Source organism: Vidua chalybeata, chromosome 4, assembly GCF_026979565.1.
Source record: "Vidua chalybeata isolate OUT-0048 chromosome 4, bVidCha1 merged haplotype, whole genome shotgun sequence".
Lineage (NCBI taxonomy): Eukaryota > Metazoa > Chordata > Aves > Passeriformes > Viduidae > Vidua > Vidua chalybeata.
Genome location: NC_071533.1, coordinates 63,566,788 through 63,587,665, shown reverse-complemented (window position 1 = coordinate 63,587,665; position 20,878 = coordinate 63,566,788). Strand labels below are relative to the sequence as shown.

General features: G+C 38.8%; 1 protein-coding gene across 1 annotated transcript; it reads left to right on the top strand.

The window, feature by feature from the left end:
• Nucleotides 1–306: 306 nt before the first annotated feature.
• MSANTD1 (Myb/SANT DNA binding domain containing 1) lies at nucleotides 307–20,480 on the top strand. Its single transcript, XM_053940980.1, has 4 exons — nucleotides 307–338; nucleotides 457–721; nucleotides 10,574–10,858; nucleotides 19,443–20,480. The coding sequence occupies exons 2-4, from the start codon at nucleotides 468–470 to the stop codon at nucleotides 19,681–19,683; spliced, it is 780 nt and encodes a 259-aa protein (XP_053796955.1). The 5' UTR covers nucleotides 307–338; nucleotides 457–467; the 3' UTR covers nucleotides 19,684–20,480.
• Nucleotides 20,481–20,878: the final 398 nt, after the last annotated feature.

Below are 20,878 nucleotides of genomic sequence, written 5' to 3'. Positions count from 1 at the left end.
GCAGATTGTCTGCCTAAAAGGTAAGGGAAAGCTAAAAAAGAAGTAGAAACTTAAAAGTAGCTTCTCAAAGGCTGCATAGATCTTTTTTTTTTTTTTTTTTTTTTTTTGTTAAACCTAAAGTGTTTAAAAGCTTTAATATTGATGGCCTGTCAACTTTGTCCTGATTCTTTGGCTTTCAGTTAAAAGGTTTTTGTTGTTGTAGCTTATGCAGTTGCTCTGTTGCTATGGAAACGTGACATCAAAATGACGTTTCTCTGTTTAAAAGCTTTTAACTAAATTCCTGCCTGTCAGATGTAGGCCCCATTTTGTGCACTCAAGCTTCAAGCTGTTGCAAAAAGGTTTCATATGTTCTGTTGTCATTCAAATTCTTTATCCACATATGCATGTCTTGCACTACAAAAAACCTAAACTAAAAACTCAATCTATATTAAGTGTCCTCTTTTAAAACCCTTTTAGGTCAGTCAGCAATGGCTGCAGCAGAAATTCCCAGTTACATTGTCTCTTCTCAGACTGAGAAACACAGGAGGGCCAGAAACTGGACTGATGCAGAAATGAGAGGTTTAATGCTGGTTTGGGAAGAATTTTTTGATGAGCTGAAACAAACTAAAAGGAATGCCAAAGTTTATGAGAAAATGGCTAACAAACTCTTTGAAATGACTGGAGAAATTCGCCACGGAGAGGAAATAAAGATAAAAATTACAAATATGACATTCCAGTACAGGTAAGCTTCAGTTAATTCTTTTTATTTTAAGAGATTTTAGCAGGGATGGCGCAGTGATTTTTGTCTTTCAGAAAGAAGTCTCCTAGAGGAAATCTGTCGATAAAAGATTAAAGATTGTTCATATCGCTTTTAAAATTCTCTCTTGCCAATGCTGTTACGTCATTGTTAATTTGTCCCCCCCATTTCATGTCAAACTCTGGGACAACTTTATTTCTTTAAAATTAGCTGGCACTGTTATGATGCAGAGGGATGGAAATGTATTTAATGGGGAAAAGATATTTTTTTTCTTTTTTTTTGCTCTTTGCTGATTGTGTTAGCTTGGCAGCCAATTCCTTGCAGTGAAACTCCTGCAGTTTCAAGTGGCCACTGAGGATCGGAATTGCAAGGCAAAGTTAAAAAAAAAAAAAAAAAAAAAAAAAAAAGAAAACTAGAACAGAATAATGTTTGGGGGGGCTGATGCTCCTCGATTTTGGTCTCGTGAGTTGAAGGGTTACACTTCACGGGGCCAAGAATAATTGAATGTCTTATTACTGAGTGACACACTTTGCTATAATTATAAGCAGCAGCAGTGAAAGAACTATTATATCTGCAGAGAGAATCAATGTGCACCGTCAATACTGCTCCAAAGGAGTCGGGGGGAGGGCGGAGGTGTCTATGAGGGGATGATAAAGAACAGGCAAGCAGTCAGGAGGGGAAGTTGGCTTCAGAAAATGTGAGGCATTTGTGGATTTGTTGTTTGCAGGGAGAAAAATAATTAGAACTTAACAGAAATACTTCCTTTTTTTTTTTTTTTTTTTTTTTTTTTTTTTTTTTTTAATTCTTATCTCTGCGAAGCACAAACTGCCTCATACTGGAAATCCTGAGTGGTGATTTGAGCTAGGTGCTTGTAATGCAAGAAAATCAAATATGTGACTCTTTTATTTAATCTCTCCTCAAAGCTCATATTAATAATAAAAAAGGTTATTACAGCAGGCAACCATGTTAAAACTGCTCGCTTTTCTGTAAGGCACCCTCACTGTATTTAATGGAGAGACTGCTCATCAAATAGAAAACTAGGAAAAATCCTGTAAACCCCTTAACTTTGAATGTCCTTCTACATTTCTATGATCCACAAGCATAATGTTTAACATCATTTGCCATAATATTAAACCTGATGTTTTGTGGCAAATCCTAACATCTCCAAAATGTTTTACCAACCCTGCTGTAATCCCTACAGTTTGCTTCACCCAGACTGTAGATGAGAAAGCTGGAAGCAAGATAAATTTTTGTCCAGCATCACCCAGCAATTCACACTCAGATGCAGATTTAGGAGCCGGGAGTTGCTGGCTACCAGGCTTTTGCTTAGTCTGCTAAATCTGCAGTCCTCCCTGCTGGGAACTGCATCTCGGCACTGAGATTTTACAGGTGTCTGTAGCAGCAACACTGCGCGATAGTTAAGTGCCGTAATTGCCAAGTGGAATAGGTTATTTCTGTCAGCCTTTGTTCTAAATTTACAGTGTTGTCATCAATCAGAGAGTCTCAGTTTTTTTCTAATTAATGTTTTTACTTTAAAGTCGCACTGGGGGAAGGGAAGAAATAAAATCACTCACATGCATTCACTGTGTGTGAGAGAGAAACTGCACTTTTAAGAAATAGTCTTCTATTTCTGTGAACTTCTAAGATTGCTTCTGTTGCATGTTGTCAATCTGCTTTTCTATTTTGTAGTGCATGGCAGCTCCCTGCTTATTGATTGAGATGCTAATTTAGGAGAGTTAAAAACTGCTTTGTGCTGTCACAAAGCTGTTTCATTTTGTGCTCTGGAATATAAAATGCATCTTCTTATTGTTTGTTCACATGCCTGTGTGCTTTGCTGTCAAGGTGAGGTGGTATGGAGAACAGGAACAAGCAGAAGCTGTTACTCACAATTTCTAGTTTTCTGGGTACTTTTTGGTGGTGTGTAGGATAGGGAAGGTTGTGGTGAAACTGTAAATGATGTGAGTGGCCACCGACTGCTGGCTTTGCTGTGAGACAGCCGAGTTTTAAGTTTGGGTGCCTGCAGGACACTTGAGGAAGATGCTTTACATCACTGCATTTCTGAGCACCATTGCTGCCCTGTGGCACAAACTGGAAAAGAAGATCCTGAGAGTGGGAAAATGCTCAGTTTTGGGATATTACTTTGTAAAGATTACATTGGGTTAGTGAGTGTGACATGGGAGAATGTAGCACCAGTAGCAGGAGTGAGGGGGGGTGTTCTGTACCTAGGAGCTTATTTCTGCACCCACTTCAGGATCCTGTACTTCTTTAGGCAACTCTGAACAGTGCTGCAGAGGTGGAGTGGCCTCTACTCTTTCTTTAACAGAAATAAACTGCATTAAAATATTTAATCAGATCATATTATTTACCGAAGTGTCACAATTTCATAAAGGAACATAAACCCCCATCCTACAAATTACTACATATACATATATGGATGAATACATATATGTGTATTTTTCCATAAAAGGAAAAAGCAGCACTTGAATATTTCTACTAGTCTTTTTAACAAAGTTCAGTTTTCAAAGTGCTGTCACTGGCATGTCTTATCCTGGGACATCTGTTGAAACAGATATTGATGATCAAAAACATATTAGGTTCTGAAATAGAAAGCAGTGATCATGTTTATAATGGTGCTCTCCAGTTTGAGAATCCCATGTTATTCTTCTAAGAGGTAGTTCAGTAAATATTGTTTTCTTTATTCTGCTTAGTGCAAGCCATTTGTTATGAGTAGAAGGTGTCCAAGTCAGGCAAACATATGCATAAGTAGGGAGGGAGTGTTTCTTGGCCAATAATTATTGCAGTTGCTGCAGCAGGTACAGCCTGCATGGTGTGTACAGTGCCAGGGGGCTCAGAAGGGGCTCCCACCCCTGCTTCTGGATGTGTTTGGATCCCATGTGGGATCTTGTGCTGCCAGGTAAAGTTACTTCAGGTGTAGCTCAGTGTGCATGAGCATCTCTCACATAAGCAATTTTAGGGTGATCAGATCCCATTCCTCCACATCTGAGGTGAAAGCATTATTCAGGTGTTAAAATGCCAAACAGAAATCTATTTTATCTCATTATTTCCTCCTTGAATTGTTGTGTTTATTTCTGCCTGCCCTATATTTCAACAAGGTGACAAGAGAATGAGGAGATTAGAGAACAGTTAGGCTGAGATGTGAAAATCTTTCTTTATTAAGAGAAGTGGAAAAAGTTTGTGAATACTAAAGGAGTTTTAGAGGTGCATAAAAATAAGCACTATTTTTCAGAATGTAAAGCAGATATTTTTTTGCCATAATACATGAAGTTATTTATAAGAATTGCAAGACAAGAAATGTAAAACTAGTTAAACTCATATAAATCTGTATTGCACTGCATAATAAGCACGTGGAACTCATTGCCACTGAAAATCATTGACACTAAGAGAGCAGCAGGTTGTTTTAGTATTATTATTATTTTTACTAAAGATTAGATTTATTAAATAAAAAAACAGATGTTGTTTGTCTTCTAATTAGGTAGAGTTATGGAAGACAGTGGATATCAGGATATTGATGTTTCAGGCTGTTGATGGAAAAATAGTCATGTGTTTTTATGTGTGAATGTGCCCTCAAAAGCTGTCTGTCAAAATCATTCTTGAAGTATTCAGCACTGACCTTTGTCAGAAGAGAGTGAGACGAGGGACTGAGCTGGCAGTGGTTCCTGTATTCCTCTGCATTACTGTAGTCCAAGTACATTTGGAGGAAACTAATCAGGGAAAAACATACCGTGACCTGAAGTCATTCTTACTGGAGTCTCAGTATATTAAGGGACCATTTCATCCACTGTGGAAATTGACTGGGTGGAAAATTCTGCACAGCACCATAGGTGGAAGGAAAATTCTTTCTGCGGGTTTATTTGAGTAAAGTTCTGCTTTTAGAGATTGCTGTAAAATCTGAAATATCTGCTGTGGATAGATCAGCCACCAGGTTTTTAACGTTCTGCTTCAAAGATACCTGTGTGGTGAGCTGCATGAACCTCCCCATTTATCCATCCTGGAAGAAGGAAGGGCTGAGTCAAGCTTCCTGGAATTCAAAGTTAAGCTTTCACATGTGCTGGCCATCAAAAGTTTTCCTGAGATCAGCATGCCAGCTCTTGAGTTTTAGCATCCCTTAGAGTCTGTGCCCAGTTCTTTGTGTTGTGCAGCCTACTCAGGGCTATCAGCTCATGTGAACCTGCAATTATTCCTTCTAAAAGAAAGCACTGTCCTGTCACTGCTAATGTGCTGATCTCACTGTGTCACAGTGCTCTGTGACTGCTGTTATAATATTGCCACTGACACAATACTTATAAAAAGGAAGCAGGGTATGCACAGCTTGCACAGTGGTCCACAGTTTTGACTGATTCCTTCTGATGTTTAAAAATAAGAACTGTGTGAATGCAAATTTATTATTTTCAAAAACATCACCCTCCCCAAAGCCTAGAAAACAGGATGCAGCTGTTGCTCTTTGATTTGAATCAGTCAATTAATGTTAATCATTGGTAAATTTGAATCAGTCTCATGATTTGAATGAAAGAGTAGTCTAATTTTTTATTTTCATGTGTACATGATAGCAATTAAACATTTTTGCTTGTGTAATCAATTGCTATACTCTGTGACATTATACAACTGGAAAATTTGACCTCTGTTACAGCAAATGATAAAATATGAGTGCAGCCAAATTACTGCAAAAAGTTGAATTTGGATACTTTACTATCTTTGTCTTTAATTTCAATAATTGATGGCAGATGCACAACTTAGTATTGTACTTTCATCATCCTTCTTTTCCTCACCATTGATTGGTTCACAAACAGTTGCTATTTATTATTTATTTTGAAAGCTTTTCCTAGAAACCCCAGGAGATGGATCTTGTATCCATTCCTTAAGGCAAGTAGTAAGATCAAATGCTGCAATAACAATAAAAAAGCAATACTGCTTTGAGCAAAGTCTAAAAAAATGAAGCAAGTTATAGATTGCTTGCTTTTTGCTGACTAAATAATGATGATTTTCAAAAACAAAACATCTTTAGAACATAACATTGTGATAGGTTTTTTTTAGAAGGTGAATTAATAGGCACAGGGAATAAAGTCTGAAAAAAGGTCAATGGCAGCATAAATGACTCAACAGTTGTCCCAGTCTGTTCAGTTGAGCATTTTGGCAGTGGGATCTCAAAATCCCTTAATTTATTCACTTCTCTGGAATAAGACAAGCAGTCACCTTTCAAATTAAATCAGTTGGCGTGCTTTGGATATTTGTCCACTGGAAATCTGACTTTGATCCCTCCGTTTTTGGAGAGAGTTTTCAGTTGCCTCTGCTCTCAGCTGGATTTTAATAGAGCCTCATGAAACAGCAACAGGTCCAGATAAACTCGGTGTGGATTTATTTTGTAAGCTCTGCTGACTTTCTCGCTTACCTCTGTTTCTTACCTCATTTTTCCTGCCTGGCTTGCTCCCTCAGGCAGTGATGTGCCCAGTTTCAAAGTGTTAATGTTTGGCTCATCTTGTTCTGTCATTTCTGGACTGTTGCATTCCAGCCTCCCTATTGTCCTCTTTCTTTTAACATCCTCATGTTTCATTAAAACAAACAAAACCCCAATTCTGGAAGCAACTAAGGTTGCTGTGATGAGTTATGCTGATGGCCGAGGGCAGTAAATTAATCTCTGCTTTAGACTCCAGTTTTTCAAGGGTTACATTTACCTCAATGCAGGCAAAAGCTCTCAGGTGTCTCACTAGGTTTTCTGGACTTCTGGCAATTGTAGAAAAAATATTTAAAAGTCAGTAAATCCTGGAACTCGATATTAGTATTACAAAGGTAGCTAATCGGTTTGTTTTTACCAGAAAGCTAAACCATCAACACTATTGCAGTGAAAGTTCTCCCTATTTACCTCCACCTGCAGCATTTCCACTTCTCTTCCAAAGGACTGACACTCCCTTTCCCCTTATCTTCTCATCTCTTTCCCTGTTTTATCCTATTTTTCTGTGTGTTTGAGCCAGATTCCATACAGGTAAATGATTGCTGCTGGTGCTGCTTTTAAGCTAGCACAGTTCTCTTGTCTACCTCCTGGTAGTGATCCTTTTTATTTAGCTCAGAGCTATGGTAAACAGTCAGAAGTAGAATTAGTATCCACTCAATGCATTGAGAGCCAGAGAAATACCTGCATTTATATAACTGCAACTCTACAGCTCTGTGAGCAGACAATAAACAGCAACTCTTCCTTCAAAATTGTCATAGTTCTGTAAAAAAGGGGGGTCTGGGTACACAGCTGAGTTCAAACAGCAACAAAATGTACCAACCTACTCAGGTAAAATATCTACTGGAAACTTTCCATTGAATCATAGAATGGTTCAGGTTGGAAGGGACCTTTAAAGACCATCTCTTTCTAACCTCCTCCCATGGGCAGGGACACCTTCACTAAACCAGATTGCTCAAAGCCCCATCCAAGCTGGTCTTGGACACTGCCAGGATGCAGCAACCACAGCTTCCCCGGGTGACCTGTTTCAGTGGCTCACCACTCAGAATACATTGACTTCCTTTTATCTAGTCTGAATCTACAATAAGGTCTTCCCAGAGCCTTCTCTTCCCCAGGCTGAACAATCCTGACTCTCTCAGCCTGTCTCCATGGCAGAGCTGCTCTGAGTGTTTTTGTAGCCCTCCAGGTGGGGTCTCAGGAGACTCCAGGGGTCTCAGAGGGGCAGAATCCCCTCCCTCAACCTGCTGGCCACGCTGCTTTTGCTGCAGCCCAGGTTGGCTTTGTGGGCTACAAGCACATTGCCAGCTGATGTCCAGCCTCTCATTGACCTGCACCCCCAACTCCTTCCCTGTGGGACTGCCCTCAATCTCTTCATCCTCCAGACTGTAGTTATACCTGGGTTGCCCCAAAAATCACCCCAGGGTGATTTAATGGAAGCAGATGCCAGTCATGAGGCTGAGGATACCTGGTATCTGTATTTCAGCCTTCACTGCCCAGATGTCTCAGTCGGGTGTGCCTGCAGCAGAGTTATCAGAAATGCCAGCAGTAGAAAAGGACTGAGTCAGGAATCATCTCTGAAAGTTTGTGAAGATTGAGGGAGGCCTCCAGGGACCGGAAAAAGGCTGTTGAATCTTCAGAAAGGCAGGAGCAGGAATTAAGAGTTCTTCCCTTCAATTCCTTAGAAGATCATTGAGCAAGAAGTTTTGGAAACAATTCCCAGTCACAGAAAGGAGAAGGTGGTGACTGGGAATAGCCAGAATGGATTTACCAGCAGTGAATCACATCTGACTGACCGGCTTGCTTTCTTTTTTAAAAGACTGGATCTGTGGATGAGGGTTCAGCAAAGTATTGTCTAGCTTGACAGTACAAACCCTTTTGACACAGTCTCCAAGAGAATCCTCGTATCCTAGCTGGGATGTTACAATGCAGATGGAAGAATTACCAGCTGGCTAGAAAACTGTCTGGCTCTCTGGGCACAGAGTAGCTGTTAATGGTTTGTATTCTGCCTAGAGGCTCATTCCCAGTGGAGGACTGCAGGTGTTTTGTACTGGGACGTGCCCTGTTTAATAACAATCCAAAGGCAAAGGTGGAGTGCAAATTCACTGCTTGGCAAACTGGGGGCTGCAGTCTGCACCTGCGAGGGCAGGACAGGCAGGACTGCCACTCAGAGGGATCTGGACAGGCTGAGAAATGGGCTGACAGGGACCCCATCAAATTCAGCAAGGACACATGCAAAGTCCTCCTCCTGGGATGGCCAAATGCTGGAACAGGAGGGGACGGCCTGGCAGGGCAGCAGCTCTGCTGATGGGGACTTGGGGCTCCTGGCTGACGTTGGGCTGGGCACAAGCCTGCTCCCAGAGCAGCCAGCAGAGTATCAGCTCTAAGCTTGTCCTGCCCTTTTTGACACAATGCTTTGCAGTCCTAAAGGCTCAAACCACGTCCCATGAAGTCTTAATGCAGCTGCTGGACTTGGCAGTGGCCTGGCTGAGCTGTGGTCACCCCTGGCTTTTGTCACCTCTCCCATGGGGATGACTGACCGTGGTGAATGCACTGCATAATTGCAATTCAGTTTAAAACCTCATAGCTTGAGCACATTGAGGGTTTCAACACAGGCAAACAAATATGGCATGTAGGCTTGGCTACTAGTTTATAGTGGAATAATTGATCTGTTTTTCATGCAAATAGCCTCAACAATTGAACTAAAAATAATCAATATTAATTGATGGTTGTTGTCAGGCCTGTGTTTAGCTATTTTCTGTCTGTGCTGGATGGGTATACATGTATTTGTAGGCTATGCTCGATATTCTCTGACTATGAAATCGCAGCAGTAGGTTGTGAAATATGTATGAAATTAAAATTTTGAATGCATAGAGGGCATAAAAGTATGCATGGCTGTGAGGCTCTGCTTTGCAGGACTATGATGTGCATTTCTAAATAGCTGGAAAAGCTCATCAGACCTTGCAAGGACAAGGAAAAAAGAATCCTTAAATGGCTTTAAAATCTAAGCAAATCTTACTGCCTTCTTTTCTCACTAGTGGATTTCCCCTTACTGTAGGCTGACAGCATTTTAAAAGGAAGAACTTCAAGTTCTCACTTTTAAGTTTGGCACCATTGTTTTCATGTTTACATGTTATTTAATTCTACCCCTTGCAAGACTGGTGTGGGCAGGATGGATTCTGAGAAGGAAAAACCTGAAAGGCTTCAAGAAAAAAAGGGTGGACCAGGTGTCCAGGAATAGGTGATTTTTTTTTTGTTGTTTGTTTGGTTTTTTAAATTAATTTTTTTTTCTGCAAATGCAAACCTCTAGCTGTGAGAATCAGATTTGGTTCAGCTTTTTGTTAATTTGAATGAAATCTGGTTTATGAAAATGGGGCATTTGTCATTGGTCTTGCCTTTCCTGTTGTGTTCCCTTCCTGCATTTTCCTTTAGAGTCACATGATCTGAACTGGAAGAGGCAAATGAAAAGAAAGTTTGGGACTCTAGTTGGGTTCTGGAATTTCTTTTAGATATATACTACATCTATATACCTCAATTTTATACTTCTCAGTAAAAGAAAGTAAAATAACACTGGGTAACTACTGGGATAGCAGTGAACTTGTCTGAGGACTGAATAATAAATCTCATAATAAGATACATGTGAAAGACAGAGTCATGGTTTATAGTCCACTGTAAAGTAATGTTGTTGTGTATGTTGTTTCTAATGCATTGTTAACTGCTTTAGGGTTTTTTGTGGGGTGGTTTTTTTTTGTTTTTATTTTTTTGTAAATTAATGAAACTATGAAATTCTGTACTTTTCCCTACCCTGATCTTTATTCTGTAACAAATGAACAGACGTCTGTATCTCATGGTTGTTACAAGGATATTTACCAAGGCATTTAAGGGCTTTTAGGCCATATTAGAAAAAGGATATGCATTATATTTATAGCCACTTGTATTCATATTATAGAAAATAAATATTCATTCTTCAAAGCATGAAAGCACAGGGCTGCCCTCAATTTAGTAAAGGCTGTGGTGTGTTGCCCAGTCCAATTGTCAGGGACTGCTGTCAGATTGGTTAGTTGGGTATTCTTTAAGGGGAAGAAAATTATTCAACCACCAACACAGTCCTGTTTCCATTAGAAGTTGTAATGTTCTTTATCTGTATTGAATTTCATTTGGGGTTTACATGCAACTTTTTATAACAGGTCAAACCTAGGAAAAGAACCTGAAAGGCTTCACTGAAGTTAAAGAAGAAAAGTGTCTAATTTTATTCTCTTTAAAAGCATTCAGTTTGACTCCTAAATGTGACCAGAACAAATGTTTTGAGATAGATCTGTATGAAAAGTACTTTTTGTAGGAAAACAAGCTTTAATGTTGTGTGCCTTTTCTTACAGGAAATTAAAATGCATGACTGACAGTGAAACTGTGGCACCTGACTGGCCTTACTACAAAACCATTGATAGGATCTTATCCAAAGTGACAGACCACAGCGATGTGAAAATGCATGAAAATCAGCAACCAGGTCCTTCTACATCACAGACAGAGGCCTCACAATCTCCATCAGCCAAGTCTACACCTCTGTATTTGCCATATAACCAGTTTACATATGAAGGAAGGGAAGAATGCTTTGAAGATGAACATTCAGAGAGCTCATCAAGCTTGCTTTCTTACAAGCTGAGGTAACATCTATTTTCCCCTCTTTTTAGTATTTTGCAGAATGAACCAAATTTGCTGTGTAAAGGGAACACCCTCTCACAATTTTCTCTAACAGCTCTTGTATTTTTTCTGTAAATCACAAATGAGATCTGTTCCCCAATCTCAGTCACTTTGCTGAATTAGGGCATTTTCTTTATTCCTTTATGAAAGACTGGAAGGGAGTAGGAGAACTGGGCAAAATGTTGTATATTATTGCCAAAACTCAGCATGCATGTCACGGCTCACATCAGGGAGAGTGTTCCTAAAAGGAGTACAGGCATGTTCAAGAGAGTCCCGCGGTGCAATCAGAGATATAACATACTGCTTAGATGATTTTTGGCTTGCTCTAGTTTTGCTTTTGATATGAGTATGAAATTTCTCTGGCTTCAGTTATTATTAAAATGGTGAAAAGATGCAAAATAAATATTTCTGTGGACACTGAAAAGCTGCTCATGTAGTTTGAAAGTACATTGCATCATTTTAAGTACAATAGAGAGTGTAATTTTTTTCAAAGTAAACACTGGTTTGAGATGCAAACATGTGATTTCTTTTTTTTTTTTGGAATATGATTGGAGTTCCCTGGAAGGCGGCATTTTAACAAAAGGCAGTGTTGTACTCTTGATACAAATTTCAGACTTTACTGGTCTCATTTTTCATCCAGAGTGGTATGAAATAAGAGCTGATTATAGTTTTCTGGCAGGAAAAAAGTTGATCCTAGAGATCCTTATCATGAGTCTGTGAGGCTTTAACTGTAACAGTAAAATTACCTGTCAGTCATGCAACTGTAAAGATGTTGGGTTGGAAGAAGAACCAACTGAGCAAGTTCAAATTATTGTTTCCAGACCCACTCTTGGATGAATAAAACTAAGTTAAATTCATTCCATCATTCAAGCAGATAATCCTTGAATAACTGATTATTTAAAAAAACTTTTTTTTTTTGGCAATGAATATTTACTAGGGTGCATAACTTTTGAACTATAGCAACCTTTTTGTTCACAAGCAACAATTTTTTTTCATCCTAGTCCATTGTAAGTAATTAATATTCCTGATACACAAACTCGCTTGACTTTAGGATTTACAAACTCTATAGTCAGATTTCAGATGCAATAACTTTATTCCCAATTGGATTTACAATAACATTATTTAATATTTAATTAGGAGGTCACATTTCCACAAACATTGTGGAGTTTATTCAGTCGACTACTTGATAACATCAGGCTTTTGAAAAATATTGGATGTTAAGTTTTTTCAGTTTAGGGAAACTCCAGGACAGCACAGATTCAACCCTAAACCCCCATCTGTTGTGCCCACATTTTGCAGGTTGACTCTCACTCTTATGTAGGTGCTTTCATTTACACTAAAATGGACTTAAATCAGTCACTAAATTATAAGCTCTAGAAAATTTAGGCTATGGTGCATTTTAGCCAGCTTCAGGTTCACTGGTTTGTTTATTTATTTGTAACTTTATCTAAGGAAATGCCCTAACCCGTTCTAGTAAAAAATATTTTAACTTTACTTGGCTAAATTTAGAAACTGCATCTCATTTAAATCTAGCCCCTAGTGGCACAGGCTGGCTTTCAGCTGGCTGCAAGTCTGGGGCAGGTGATGCCACTCAGCTCTTGCAATGCTGCTGTTGCCTGCTAGGAGAGGCTGTACTGGATGGCTCAGGAGGGTCTGGGAGCTGCAGGGAAGGGCAGGGCAGCTCTCAGGATGGTAGGACCTCCATAACTTAAGAATTCAGCCATGCTCTTGCAGCCTTCACTATGAAAGAATTCTGTGCAATGGAATATTGTGCATATCATTTAACAGCAAAATAGTTACACAGTCACAAGTTAAAATACAGTTCCCCTGTTTTAAAAGAAAAGGAGAAGTTGAGCAGTAGATACCGCATGAGAGATCAGTGAATTATTACAGGTGAGCATCGTGATTGGATTAAAAATTAGAAACCACTTGTGATAATGGGGCATGTGTCTGGAAGGAGAAAAAGTGTTATTCCAATAGTCCTAGGGGGTTTGAAAAGCTTGTCCAGCTTTGACCTGTTTAATTTAGGCTGATGAATGAGAGCAGAGTAGGGAGCCCTTTCTTGGCCTGAAGAAAATACAGTGCTTGCTAGTGATACCACATGGGTTAAAATCACTTAGAGCAGCCATGCTTAGACAAGGGAGTTAATTATTTTAGAGTTACTAATGGAAAAATATGAACTGAGGAAGCAATTTATAGCTTAAGCAATTAGTGTCTCATCCTGTATTTGAAAAACACTTTGAAATAGGCAACAAGAGAGAAAAGAAGTAGCATAAAAAATTTGGGTCCATCTTGGCTATTTTATCAATGCCTTTGCCTCTGAACAGTAGACAGTTGATCCAACAGATTCAAAAAAAGAACAAAAGACAATTCTGGGAATTTAAATCAAAAGAATGTTTTAGGTCCTCAATTTCTTTATTTTGAAAAATACACACCCATGTCTGTATGAAAATACAGATGTCTTTTGCAGCTATATATTTTACAACTTACATTATGGGATTTTTTCTTCAGTAATAAAAATCCTAATGTTATGGCAACAATTGATAGGGAAGAAAACTTTCAAACAGTAGTTCTTTCTAAATAACTTTTAAACTTCTGAAAACTTTTCTGTTATTCCTTTAAAATCTCTGACACAGCTTTAGAGTGTCAGCTTTGTGTTTTCCACAGTATCTTTGAACATAGCAGGAGTCTACTTGGCTATATAAATTATAACTTAAAAAAAATTCAATTGAATGTTTCGCTTTTATGATAGCAAAAAATGTCAAGTTTTATACTTCAATCAGTACATACATATTGTCAAGCTAAAAACAGTTGAAACTGCTTTTCATTCTGTTTGAAAAACTTTGAGTTTGGGACCTTCTTACAAAACTCAAATTTTACTGGTTAGTGATAATACAATTGATGTGAGATAAAATTAACTTTAATTTTTGTTTCAAGTGTGTTGATGAGGAAAACATTTGGAATCCCTTTAAAGGGGTGCCTGTAATTGCTTAGTATTGTTCTAACACTGCTCTAACACTGTTATACAGTACAAAACATATGACAGTAATAGAATTATTCTATTATGGTCATAAAATATAATGCAATGTGGTGGAGTCTTGTACTGCAGCTTAAACTTTCAAAATCCAAGTTCCTGACACCACTATAAATGACTTTTTATCTAATTGAAAACAGTGTTTTTTCACCCTGTGGATTAATTTATGGTCTTTGTTTTCATAGTAAAATAATGACAGAACATAATTATACAGGCTGTGAATGTAGTTCAGGCTTCATGTGTTCTGCCATTTCTATTGTACTGAAAATGGGGGTGAAGGAGTTACTTTCATAGATTAAAAGACCATAATAAAGCCACTGTGTTATTTAGTCTGACTTCTTCTTAGATACCATTTGAATTTGGTCATTTTTTAGGTGGAGCCCAGAAATGTTATGGAGAGGGTTCTGTGACACCCTTCCCTCAGCAGAGCACTTCTGCACTCAGGAGCCCTTTGTCTCTGCTGTCCTCCACTTCTTTGTTTCTATGATTTATTTGACTCTGGGAAATACTAAATGTCTGGTTAGACCTGATAAATTCAGAAGATGGAGAATTCACTCTTCCCTTCTTTCTAGTGATAAGCAAACCCTTGTTTAAACCAGTCCCTTGTTTCTAATGTGAATGTAGTGAATGAAACTTTCAGATGTTACTTCTGTTTACCTTTCTTGTCAGTATATTGGAGAACCTTTCAATATTTTTTGCTTTCTGGCAAGCAGGTTGTGTGCCATGATTGTACTGTCTTTGGTATTTTTTAAATTTTTAAATGTAGATGAATTAATTTGGTACAGAAAGTTTGCACAGGAAGAAAAAGTAAGAACTGGTAACATGAACTAGCCAAGATATGGATTAAAAGAAGTGCATTAAAACTTGGCGATGATGCTAATTTGGGAAACAACATCCTTGGCAAAGACTTTACTATTTCTAAAATTATGCTGCAACTATTTAAATCTGAATAAGCATCATCTACATAGAAGTTTGAGCTTTAGGCTATGTGCATTATGTAGTGCATCTTAACTCATTATGCAGACTTGTTATCCTAGCAAGGTGCTTTGCCCAGGCTCCAAGCCATTTGTGGTTCTTTTCTGTGCTTTACTTCAAGGATGAGTCTCATTAATTCCTGAATGCATTTGAATGATTGAATGAGCCTAGTTTACCAGATGATCCAGGTTGCTTCATCCCCAGTCTTTATGCTCTGAAGATCTTTATATCATGTCTAATATTAGTATTGTTTATATCCAGACCACTGTTAATTTTTAAAATAAAGACATGGATTATGAAGGTCTGCTCTGATTTGTATGGAGCTAAAAAACCCAAAGCAGTGAGAAACAGCTTTTAGGTGTTAAAAGCCATAAATTCCAAGAACTGATGGTACTGGAGACCTGTTTGCCATGAAGTAGTCAGAAATGAGGAATTGTTGTTAAGGTTTTATGAAGATAATACATTTTGATAAACAGAGAACTCTTTGTATTCAACTCCTACTTCATTAATTATTCACATATGTCCCTGACACAAGCTGTATTGGATAAGTGTAAGCAATCAATCAAGGGAATTTTAATTGAACAATGAATTAAATTGGAATTAGGTAGGCAAACAGCAAATGTATTTGAGACTTGCCTAATATGTTGCCTGATTGTATCTGGAGGTTTTGCTTTGTTCCCCCTCATGTCCATTACACACAGTCATTTCTGCTCAGTCTCCTAGGTGAGATGGAACAATTTCTTTCCCTTGGTTTGCTTCCTTGGAACCCTGCCTGTCTGAGCAGGGAAACAGCTTTGTGAGGTTCTGTTTGGAATACAGTCCCGGTGCCAGAGCTCTTCCACACTTGGCTCATGTGGTCAGAGGAATACCAATGCCAATCTCTTGTATACTCTGCTGTGGGCACTGGAAGCCCAGCAGAAGAGTATTTGAGGTCCTTACTTCCCCAGACCCTACTTTCCTTAGGTTTCTCTCAAAAATCTACCTTCAGAGACTAGGCTTGGCAAAGAGGGAGGTGCTTCTTGAGTAGCTTGTGGATGCTGTCAGGATCTGCTGCACCCCTGTTGTCCCAGAGGTGTTGGCTGCACAGGAACACAACATGGAGAACAGGCAACAGGAACTGATTGATGCTACAGCCATCATCAGTAGTTGCTTATTCTTGTGCCTATACATTGGCAAAAGAGACATGCTCCTAGCTGGAACTGTTTGAGGACAGTGGTGCTGCTTGGGTTACTTGGTGCCAAACTCATATTCCTATCTCTGCTTCTCTCTTGAATTTGTTATTTAAAAAATATTGACAGAGAGGGGTGTCTGACATACTGCCCAGGACACCTAGAACTTCTCAAGAAAGATAGCTCAGAATCTGAGGAAACACTTCAGTATTCAAACACCTCAGCACTGGCATCACTGGACATCTTACATTGTTTCATGTTGCAAGTGCCCTTTGCTTGTAAATTAGATTATTTAGAGCCTTCTTTTGTAGCACCCTTCTCAAGAGCTCCCTTTCAGCAGCTATTCTGCAAGAGGAGAGGATTGTAAGTGCCGATTCCTTACTGTGAACTTTTGAATGACCATAGAACCCTTTCAGTATCAATTAGTGGAGAGAAAAGGAAATTTCTCATCACCATCACCAAAGCTAGGGCTTTCTGAAAATTTCTGAAATAAGTTATTTCTTTTCAATGAAGGCTAATTACCAAGTTGTGTTTGTTACTGTAAACAAATGTAGAGAGTACTTGGGACACCTTGAAGAATCCTTGGGTCATTGCTTTTGGGGGTACTTCTCTGTGCTAAAACACAGCTCTGAGCTAGCACTCTTCAGTGAGTACTTTTTTAGACTGCAGATACTGCTGACACAGTAAAAATTTGCTTCTCCTTTCTCTCTGGAGCTGTGCAAGGCACTTACTGTCTTGGATGTATTGTTTCATGTCTTACAGTTCTTTGATGGATTTAACTGAAAACTAGGTAAAATCCTTTACAGACTCTAGGAAAACACTTCAAAGAGTCTTTTCTCTTAAAAATAAGGCTTATTTTAGATCGTTCGATCTAAATCACTCCATCTTGCTTTTTTGCTTTTTTTTTTTTTTTTTTTTTTTTTTTTTTTTTTTTTTTTTTTTTGTTATTGCTGTTGTCCTCTCAGTTGAAAGTAAAACCCAAATAGTGACTACTGTTACCAAGAATCTCAGTACCATTGACAAGCCTCAGATTTTCTCTCTCATTCCTTACTAAGGACCATTCTCACCAGTGCTTACATTGACAACACACAAGCCCTCTTGTGGAGTGAGTTCGTACTGGTTTCAAGACAAGAGGTCTTACCACAGCTACTTTATAACACTGTATGGTGAAGAGAATAGACATTTGTCAAGTTTCCAACATTTAAATCCTCTGTGAAGAAAAGTTTAAATTCAAAAGGTGACTTTGGCTAAAATAATATCACCATTTGAGAAAGCTTCTTGCTCTGCCTGCCAGAAAGCACACATTCTTTGTGAATGTGGCTACAGTGATGGGAACCCTGGGATAACAGATTCAGTGCTGTCCTTAGACAGCTGCGGATTTTTTCCACTAGCTTGACCTCTTTGAGAACCACATTTGAAGTAATTCTGGCCCTTAGAGTTAAGGGAGACAAACAGAATTTAGTGTTAGCCAAGACCCATTCTCACAGGATTGTGAGACTGATACTTTCAGTGATCTGCAGCAAGCTTGACCCACAGTTTGAGCAGACCCACAATTTGAGCAGAGTAGCATGTATTTATTTTATTCACATTTATTTGATACCCTAAAACAAATATGCTATATAGAACCTGCAAAGCTGAGTTTATTGTATACCTTCCAAAGTAGATAGTATCCCACCCCTTTTGGGTCACTGCACTCTTAAATGTCAAGGGGCTTGTGTCTTTTTCTTATATTTGCATTAAGTTTTTCAGGTGCTAAGGATTATTTATCTCTCCTGCTGACAGATCTGAATGTCACAGTCGCTGCTGCACAAAGCCTGTCAAGTAGGATAAGAACATGAATCAAATTATGATACAAATCTATCACAGCTGAGTGACCTCACCCCTACTATCCTTCTTCACATTAGTAAAAACACATTCTTCAAGTGTTCAAGTTATCCTTATTCAAGGATGTCTTAAAATCTGCAGCATGTTGACATGGCATTCTAGTCACAACTGTACTATCTCATTATTGCATTTCTCCTAGAAAGGATACTGCATTTGGCAGAACACGACTGAGATTGCTGTTTGTGTCAAGGGACTTCAAGACACATCATCAGATATCTTTGATGTTGGGGACTGCAGTCTGGAGTTACAAAAAGTGTAAATGAAGACATGGTCTCTCACTTAAAGTTAGGAAAGGAGTTATCCATCTCTAACAGGAGGTTTCTCAGATGTGTAGTACACACACATATGCCTTCTACTGGCCTTTCTTCCTCTTTCACAGTTTAGCATGATTCCTTCTTAGGCTGCAGGTTAAGAGACACAGATCTCTGTGTGTGTGTTCTCACTTGTATGCCACATGGGCTGGTTTTGACTGTTTTGTTCTGTGACCCCAAATTAGAACAGCCAGGCAACCTTTACACCTTGAGAGCACTGTCTTTATTGCCGTGTTTATCTCTCTTCCAAAACAGAAACCCAGCATGATAAAGCATAGAGGAAATTCTTAAAATGTTCCCCAAATTCCACATGGCAGCTCTGCATATTTCAGATGAGGATGTCCATTGCCCTTCTTTGGACATGCTCCAGCCCCTCAATGTTTTTCTTGTTGTGAGGGGCCCAAAAATGGGCACAGGACTGGAGGTGTGGCCTCACCAGTGCTGAGTACAGGGTGGCAGTCACTGCCCAGGTCCTGCTGGCCACACCACTGCTGATCCAGGCCAGGTGCCATTGGCCTTCTTGGCCACCTGGGCACACCTGGCTCATGTTCAGCCACTGTCAACCAGCACCCCCAGGGATTTTTCTCTCTTTTCAGACTTTTATAATGTTTTGTGGTGGAATATAAAGAAAAGAATGGTCAGTGCCACTGCTGTGTCTTGGCACAAGGGCAAATTCTGAGACTCATATTCTGGAATGAGACCAGCCTTACTGATGCAATGCTGTAAAAAACAAGCTGCAAGATACTACCACATGTAACCATGCAGCACTTTCTCTGCATTGGGGTGGTTATTACAGCTTTAAAATTGGAGTTTCAATGGCCAGATAAACCAAATAGCTCTCCCAGTACAGTGTATAAATTCAATGTGTAAGACATGTCAAGGTTAAAAAAAAAACAAAAAAACAAGCCTGGTATTCTGCAGGGAAAATTCTTATTAAAACAATGAGATGTAAACCTCTTTTTTATTCTTTTTTTTTTTTTAACGATCTGTAACACTATGCAATAATACATTAAATACTTATGTTTTGGCACAAACTTGAGAGGGAATTTATTGGAGAATACGGGGGTTTAAAAATATGACTAGGTTGTAGCTTGGCCAAGAATATGCTATCAAATTTTGGGTTCTTTCTTTTTATAAATATGACTCTAATTTCTAACAAATATTCACATTTCAGAGCTGAAGAAAGACCAGTTAAGAAAAGAAAAATGCAAAACTGCAGTTTCCAAAAGAAGAAGCTAAAATTAATGGAAGCCATGTTGGAAGAACAAAAGAAGTTGAGTAGAGCTATGGAAGAAACCTGTAGAGAAGTGCGCAGGATCCTGGATCAGCAGAACATCATTCAAGTTCAAAGCTTACAATTACAGGAGAGAATGATGAATCTACTGGAGAAAATGATCTCCAAGTCTAATGTGTAGTTTCCTTTGTGAATGCCTCTGAGATTACTATTGCTATTATAGATAACCATTTATTGCACACCATATGTGTGTCTGTTGCCCTATTCCCAGGTTTTCCATGGAAATTAAAATCCTAGTGTAATCCTAGTTCAGCAAAGAAAACATAATGCAGGGTGAGAGCTATCCAGTATGATAAAATTAGTGCAATATATGCCTAAGTTGAATTATTTTTATACAGAAAGGTTAAGGGATAAATAGCTCGGGGAACTGAAGTACTATTTATGCCTAAGTCAGGTATTGTTTTGCAAACAGTGGTGCTGTATATTGCTTCACATCAAGGACTGCAGCTTAATCTGTTTTAGGAGAATGAAATAGTGCATTTCTAAACATGGTTATTGCACCTTGACTTTGCTGATGATTAAACCCTGTTTTGAAACATATGCCTGATTGTATAAGTGACCTATGGTTCTTGTGAAGAGCTAGTTGGGACCATGAGATACATAATTTTAAACTTCATGCCTGATATGAATAGTACTCTAAAGTATGAGGGTAAAAATAGTCTATTCAAATGCATTTTTTTTTTATATAAAAACAAACGCCCCAAACCACCTTCCTATATACTGAATACTAAAATGTATAGAAGATACTTGAAGTTGCTTTTGATATTAAAGGTTTAATTTTTTTTCATTATTAACTGGAATCTGTTGACTTAACAAACAACCAGCAATGAAAACTTTCCTTTATTCTCTATCACAAAAGAAAAGTATTGTACTGTGTGTATATACATATATATAATGTCTATCAAATGAAATAAAGAAAAAGAAGAAACGTACTCCTTATTGCTGGGCAGACAGTGTGCTTTGGGACAGCAAAGGGTACAGGGAATGATAACCACAGCGAGGGCTCACAGTCACTGAGGGCAGGGTGCTGATGCCCAGATGGACAGGGATGCACCACACGAGGGAGCCGCAGGCACGGAGGATTGTACCCAGGGAGCTGAGATGGAGCACCAGCTCGCGTTTGGCTCCTCCAGGAAACGTGACATTTAAATAATCTTTCACTTCAATTCGAAAATTGGCCGGCAGAATTTCCTATATGCCTTTTCTTTTTGTGTTCTCCTTTAAAAAACCCCATATTTCTGCCTGTTTTACTGTGTAGGCAAGAGCAAAGGTTGGATTCCAGTATAGAAACTTAAGAATTAGTACAAAGAACTCAG